Source organism: Melospiza georgiana, chromosome 5 (genome assembly GCF_028018845.1).
Source record: "Melospiza georgiana isolate bMelGeo1 chromosome 5, bMelGeo1.pri, whole genome shotgun sequence".
In the NCBI taxonomy this organism is placed as follows: domain Eukaryota; kingdom Metazoa; phylum Chordata; class Aves; order Passeriformes; family Passerellidae; genus Melospiza; species Melospiza georgiana.
Window position 1 is genome coordinate 59143936 of NC_080434.1, and position 7708 is coordinate 59151643.

The 7708-nt window shown below is 41.5% G+C and overlaps 1 protein-coding gene across 2 annotated transcripts in view; it reads right to left on the reverse strand.

Annotated features, from left to right (window-relative positions):
* RAB28 (RAB28, member RAS oncogene family) overlaps positions 1-6893 on the reverse strand; it is a 66729-nt gene extending 59836 nt beyond the window's left edge. For both annotated transcript variants that reach the window (XM_058025048.1, XM_058025047.1), the window contains exon 1: positions 6500-6893. In XM_058025048.1, coding sequence (XP_057881031.1) covers positions 6500-6577 — 78 coding nt within the window. In that variant the 5' untranslated portion in view covers positions 6578-6893. The remainder of the gene's footprint in view (positions 1-6499) is intronic.
* Positions 6894-7708: the final 815 nt, after the last annotated feature.

Genomic DNA, 7708 nt, shown 5'->3' on the forward strand with positions numbered 1-7708 from the left:
ACAGAAAAAGAAGATAAACACATATTAAGAATGCACATTTATAGATTTATTCCCTTCAGCAGAAATTTGAAAATTTATTTCTTCAATTGGTATTCTGTGGATTTATGAAAGCAAACCAATACACTGTTAACCTAATAATAAGCTTTTAGTGTATATGGCTGAAAGGATACACAACTAACCTGGGCAAACTACTGAAGCAAGGCACATTCTATTGGTAGCAATTTAGTGTCTCCATTGAAGACAAAGAAAAAAAAAAAAAAAGAAATTGGTGGGGGTAGAAAAGGAAAGAAATATACAAAGAAGGCCCACAAAAAAAGTAAAGGAGAAAATAGTGGTACAATCATAAATAATTCAGAAGTCTGCATTGTGAAAAAAATACTAAATATTAAAAATTATAAAATATAAGCAACATCAAATTAGTGTACACTTAAAAATCTCTTGTTCGCATGACATTTGTAAACAAATATACAAATTAGCTACAGAAAAAAAATCTAAATATTTCTTTACCTATATAGAGAAGGAAAAATACTAAGAAGATCACAAAACCTTTACACTGTCTAAGAAAACTCAAAGCAGGCCAGAAGGGTTTTTTCTTGCCAGTTTTCCATTTATCAAGCCATGAAGAGATAAGTCATACCAATTGTTATCAGAATTGCTGTTAGGAGCACATTTAATCAAAATGCAATAGCAAAATAATGCAAATAGTTCTGAAATATGAGAATAGGCAAGGTCCTTGAATAGAAGGTTATAACAAAGATCTAAATTAGGCTAATGCCAAACGTACACAGAAAAAAACCACCCTTTTTAGCATTAAAACATTATCACCAGAGCTCCAGCATTAACACTCTATTATGAATTGGCAAATATTTATTCAGCTATTAGATTTCCTATTAAATAAATAAAATAAGATTTACTGCTTTCATGTTTCTGTATTATATTTATATTCCTATCACTGGCATATATACAATGAATGATATTTTCATATCAGAAGACATGTTTAGGAAACAATTCCACAAGTCAGTGTTAGCCTAATGCAACATTTTCATTTACTTCACTGAACTCAAGCCCCAAAAGGATTAAAAATTAAAAAAAAATGGGGAAAAAAGCAAGTAAACTAGAAATAGCATGAGTACACTTATATATTTATATCCCTGTGGAAAGGGGGAAGACCACAGAGAGCAAATCGTGAGAAGATTCTTCTGCCTTCAGCTATGTGACAGTAATCCTAACAACACACACAAAATAAAATTCAATACAGATTCAGACTACAGTTCTGAAAGAGTCAGTAGAACTGATTCACTTAATCTCAAGAGTTAGCATGTCCAGATTACAATGACATCTTTAATTTATTATGACCTTAAAGATGTAGATGAGAATAAGACAACTGCATGAATACACTATTCAGTCCTCTTGAAATTTTCCTTTTTGGAAAAGTAACTAGTGCCTAGAGTACAGATTCAAGTAGCATCTGACTATATTACAGTATTCTATATTCTCCAACACACTAATTAAGATCCTCATTAAATAAGCAACCACTCCCTTCTTATTTTAAAGGCTCAGTAAATATTAGCTTATCATTCTTTGACATTCAATAATCCCTGAGGACTTCTAGGGCTGTTAGTAACAAGAAATGACACATATTCAATAACAGCTGACCTATAAGAGTAGCAAGTAATCAACAGCATGGCAAAGTCCTCTGAAACAGTTTTTCTCCACTGTGCTCTTGAATGCAAAGGAATTTATAGCACAAAATCATTGACAAACTCCTTCTTAAATTTTTTCCTAATAAATGTTAGAGCTCAAGGTGTTGAATTACCAGTCTAGGGTCCTCTATTTTTTCACAAAACAAGCATTTATCCACAAAATGCTAAGAGCAACAGTTCAAACTTCTTTACAACAATAAACAAAGAAGTTATGTCAATGCATATTCAAGCGCCTCTACAATGCAAATACTCCCTTCAAATCCCAGAAGTGTTCCCTGCCATGCTTGCCAGAAAAGATTTTGCCCAACTGTTTTACCTGAGGACATGCTGAATACAATCTATATAACAATTAATGAAAGTTAAATAATGGTTCAGTAGAACTGTAGTTGTAAAAATAAATAAGTAATCAGTGACCATTTTTTAGAAAGGTTGCATTCCATACAATTCCACCCCTTAATGTCAGGTTCAGAAAACAATACAATTGTATGAAGGCCTTTGTTCCTTTGCAGCTCTATTAAGACAAACAGGTCACCAGCTTGCATAGCAGAATTTCCAGCAAAAATTCCATCCATTTGGAAGGTTCACACACCTAATGTAAACATCCTATTCTAAATATCAATACTTTATTGAAGAAGGTTGGGGTTAAAGAAGCCTTGTTAAAAACAAGAAAATGTCTTTGAACTCTAATATACAGCAACCAAGATAGCAGTAAAAGAAAAAAAAGTACAGTCTTCTAAGTTCAAAATACAATAGGATATTTAGGAAGGCTTTTTTCAAAGAAGCAAAGATGGAATTTAACCTTACATAAAAAGCATAACAGTTCCTTGCTTCTATTTTTCAATGTCAACAATTCAGTATAAACTGAATTTGACATGCTGTTCCTGAAGACCTACATAATGAGTAAAGAGGAAAAAAAGCAAATATCTATGAAATAAACTAAAAAGTAATTAAATTGAAAGTCATATGGAACAAGCAATGATAGCCAGCTCTGACAATGACTACTCATCAGGGCAACCAGAAACTTGTAGGGAAAACCCCACCAATGACACCTCTTTGAGTAAAGTCCTATAGAATTAAGTTTTGAGAAAGTGGTGCCAAAGTGTAGTATCACAGTTGTAAGAAAGAAAACTAAACCAAAAATTCAATTAGATGCAAGCACATAGCTCTGAAGCCATGAATTTCCATTCACACACAAACTTTAGCCACAAATTGAAAATCTATTTTCCAAAAACCACATGTATCTATCCTTTCTCTCACTCCCTTCTAGAACATCAATACCATTATCCAAGCACAGCTACACTAATCTCTCAGTCATGTCCTATCTTACTGACAAGAATTTTAGGACAAGCAAAACTAAAACAAACACTAGGCTAAATGATGAAATGCTTTAACTACCATAAAAACACATAACTGTCCAAGCTAATGTCCTTCCATCCCACTGCCAACTACTGATGCAACTTTCTCCACTGAAAAAGAGAAAGTTATCATAACTTCTTGACATTTGATGTAGGTCTCTTTGATACAGCTGGGCCAATCGGCACAGCACACTTCATTCAGTTCTCCATTTGCGAGACTCAAGAGTGATAAAAATATTTTTGTCACCATCTATGAAGTTTTTGAGCCCAAGTGTAACAAGACAATTCAAAATGCTTAAAAATCTTCTATTCTAAAAAAATCCTTAATTAAGCAGGACACTACTTTTTATGCCAACCTATGTTTTAGCTCCTACCACTCCTATAGCTTGAGCATTCATTATTTCATTTTCATCATCCATTGTTACCAGAAGGAAAGGTAGGATGTTTCTGATACCATACTCCAGTTCCAGCTACAACAGACAGCAAACAAACAGAACCTCAGCACACCTATTTTTCAGGACCTCCCTTCCCATTAATAGCTCTGAGATTTACTTCCAGAGGCCCAAAACCTTTTTCTACATTGGCAAATCATAATATTCTATCTTAAATCAGCATCCTTGTATATTTCAGTATTAAGCCAATCTATGCACAAAAAGAGTAGAAATATCTGGATCATAACATCTTTTTTTTTTTTCAATCCATACTAGTAGTAATGTTGGTTTATTTTAATGGAAAATCATTTTGGCCCACGAAGAGTGGTCTGATTTAAAACCTAGACACGTAAGGCAGCTGTGTGTATATATGTCCTTCCCATATTCAAAATCAAAGAGCCAACTGCTATTAATAATTGCTGGATTTTTTCATCTCCCCATTGCCCCCACTTCTGATTGCTCTTTAGATTGTTTTCCTAGTTTGTCTAGTTCATTAAAATCATCCTCTATTATCTTCTGACTAACCAGCCTTGCTTCCCTCAATTTTGATTTTCCACAGTTTACCATTACCTTGCATCTCTATTTTACTCTAAGAGTTTTACACATTCTACTGTCTCACTTCTGCCTTCTTCCACTTTTACTCTTCTTTACTTGTGTTTGCTCCAGCAGTGCTTATTGCTACCCTTAAAAATTTAAGTATCCAGTTATCAATTCAACCACCTCAAAACAAATTAACAGAAGCACATCATGCCTCTCTTGCCTCATGGATAGAGCAATTCCTAGCTAGTGTAAGTACAAACATTACCTTTAGCTTGAACTGACATTGATTTGTTTTTAAGCTGCTACCAATCCCTTCACAGAACTCGAGTCACATTGCTTCTAAGCAATGGGTGAGGAAAACAGCAAGTTTCCACCTGACCCATAACAACAATTTTTTTTGTTGTTTCTTTGGAAAAGAGGAGGTAAAAGAAGACAAATGTGAACACCTCACACTAAGTACAAGATACAGCATTTCAGATATATCCCATCATTTTCTACACACCTCCTGTCTCATGGTCCCAGGGTGACAGGAAGAGAAAAACCAACACCTTGCACAGTAAAAGAGAGGTAAGTATGCATGTGTGTGAAGACCAGCTGTGAACCAGATGTGAGAGCCAGGCAATTTAGAGCTGAAAACACATAGACATACACAGGTTTCAACAAGTAAGCGGAACGAGTAGACAACAAAAGAGAGGAGCCTCAACAATTTAGTCTTCTGAGGTAAAAAATAGTAGTAGGTACATTTTATCCTTCCATTCCATGACCCAATTGCTTCTTTATTTTTACAAGACCCTACAATAAATCTGTGAGTGCTGCCAGCCAGTGGGATGGTGGGAAGGAGCCTCTATTACAGCATCATCTAGGGGGGACGGGAGGAAAAGCAGCCCACCAGAGTACTGCTGCTGCTCGTGCCCAAGAACCTGCCCTGGAAGCATGAGATTCCTGGAGTCAGCAGGAGATGCAGTGAGTGGCAGCTCCTGAGAGAGAGGTAGGAACCAACAGGAATATACATCAAAACTCAAGAATGCTTGAAAATCCATGCTTGGCAAGAGGTCTTGCCACAAGCTGCTCAACAGCAGCAGTGAAAGGATTCTTCAGTGTGAATGGGAAACTCCTGGGAAATGCTACCCATGAAGCAGCACTTCAGCTGTCAATGCTGTACATTTATTATGCTCTCATCACACAGCTGGCTGGAACTGCCCATCTACTGACTCACATGAACACAATACCACTTCAGACTGGGTTTAGAATCACTGGAGACAAAAAAAAATGTTTTGTTTCTTTACAGAGCTCTGAGTAAGTAAGTGAGCAAAACCACATGTACTTTCACTTAGAGCTTATTCCTATTAATGCAAGGCACTACACTTAAACCAGCTCTACGAACATTTCCTTTTTTCATATGAACTGTGAAGCACGCAGAATTTCTTCTCCTTGCAATTTCAAAAGTTAACGACAGAGGAAAGAACTGTATACTTCAATCATACAATAAATTTACTATTTTCAGGTGTGTCTCACAAAATTATTCAGGCTATATATGCCAATATGCAATGTTCAAGGGAATAGTTAGGATCAGTAACTATTTTAAATGGTCAAGAAAGCAACCTTTCTTTTGCCTTCTTTGGTCTCTCCTTGTCAAAATTTCTCTTTTACAAAGAGAAATTTGTTGGATTATTGTTTGATTGTTTTGATTATTGTTTGATTATTGTTGATAAATAAACGTTTATAAACAGGGTTTCATTATGGTGATTACAGATAGGGAAAAAAAAAAAAAAACAAAAACATAGAAGTTACAAACTAAAATAGACCCAGCAGTGCCTTTTCAAACTCTGAACAGTAACTCCACTAGATGCAAAGTGTTTCATCCAGCTCGGGAGGCTGGCAGCTCTGTATCCGAAAGGAAGGGCGCTGCAGCCCCAGCTAAGCGACCTTCCCTGCTCGTCCCTTTGGAGGGGAGCCGCGAACCCCCGTGCCCGGTCCGGACCCCAGCCCTGCCCGCCCGGGGCACTGCAGCCGCCGAGAGCGGCTCTGGGCTGCTCCAGCGGCTGCGGCCGAGCCATTCCTGCCTCCGTCGCGACACGGGCAGCGCACGGGGACCACGGCAACTCCGTCACACAGCACGAACTACGTTACTGGCCGCTCCTTTGCCCGCGGCTCAAGAAAATTGGATTACAGTCGTGTACGTCTTTTAGGTGACGATACCTCCTCGGGTCGGAAGGCCCGCCAGAGGGTTCGGCTGCGGGGCACGGCGCGGACACCGGCGGGAAGAGCCCGCGTCCCCCGTGCCTGGAGGGCCTGGAGCCGAGGGGGAGCAGCCAGCGGGTATCGCGACAGCGGCTGCGCGACAGACTGGAAGCGCCGCGAGCTGCTCCCTCCTCAGCAGCAGAGCCGGGGCAGCGTGAGGGGGAAGGCGGCGAAGGGGCTCAGGGCACCGCGGCGAGGGAGAGGAGCTGCCGGCGGGGCCGGCACTGACCTTGCCGGTGGTGCCGTCCCCCAGCACCACCAGCTTGAGCTGGCGGTCCGGACTCTCCTCCTCCTCCGAGTCCGACATGATCTCTACGGCCCCGGCAGGAAAGAAGAGGCTGAGAGCAGCCGGGAGGAGCTAGGTGCAGGAGCGAGAACGGGACAGGGAGAAGAGCGAGCGGCGCGCTCACAAAGCCGGCACCAACGGTGGAGCCACCACCGCCATCTTCCTCCGGCGCGCCCTCCGTCGCTATGGTCCGCGCAGGGCGAAACCAACGACAGCGCAGAGAAAAGGGGGGGAAGCGGTAAATTGAGGGCGGGAGCTACAGCAACAAGTCCATCTACTGCTTCGGGACACACCCACTTCTTCCCCCACAGGGTCGAAGGATGGTTCAGCCCGGCTGTAGGCCGCTCGCCGCCGTGGCTCGGGCCCCGCAGTGACGCCCTGCGCGGTAACCAAGCAACGGGGGGCGGGGTGGGGGCGGGGCTATGGCCCGGCCGCCCCCGCTGAGGGGCGGGGCCGCCCCGTGTGGGGCTGATCGGGCGGGCGGCGGGGGTTTGCTATGGCAATTACATATGGCAACTAAATAAATAGCTATGGCAGCCAAATCATAGTCACTGACTGGTTTGCGTTGGAAGGGACCTTAAAGATCATCTCATTCCAACACCTTTCTCTAGGCTGGGTTGCTCAGAGCCCCGTCCAGCCTGGCCTGGAACACTGCCGGGATGGGGCCGCCGCAGCTTCTCTGGGCAACCTGTGCCACGGCCTCACTGCACCTCACAGCGAAGAATTTCCTCTTGATATCTAATCTAACCCTGCACTCTTTCAGTTTAGAGCCGTCCCCCCTGTTCTATCCCTGCATGCACTTGTACGAAGTCTCTCTCTCACTCTCATATCCCCTTTAGGGGGGGTACATAAAGGCCTGTGCAGTAAGGTCACTCTGGAGCCTTCTTTTCTGCAGACTGAACAATCCCGATTCTAGAGACTCCACCATTTTCTCACACAGTCTCAGAACTTTTCTATCTATATAAGGAATCAATAAGAAAGCTTGTCAAGGTAGCCCTAGCTGAATTTTAGGCCATTACTTTATTACATATAAAATACATTGTATAGCCAGGGAGAACAGGCTCTAACCTCATCTTTTGCATCAGCCTTCCCTGAGTTTGAGAACTGCCAGCGTCCCTTCAGCCTGTCATCTTCCCCACAGACTAAACAACT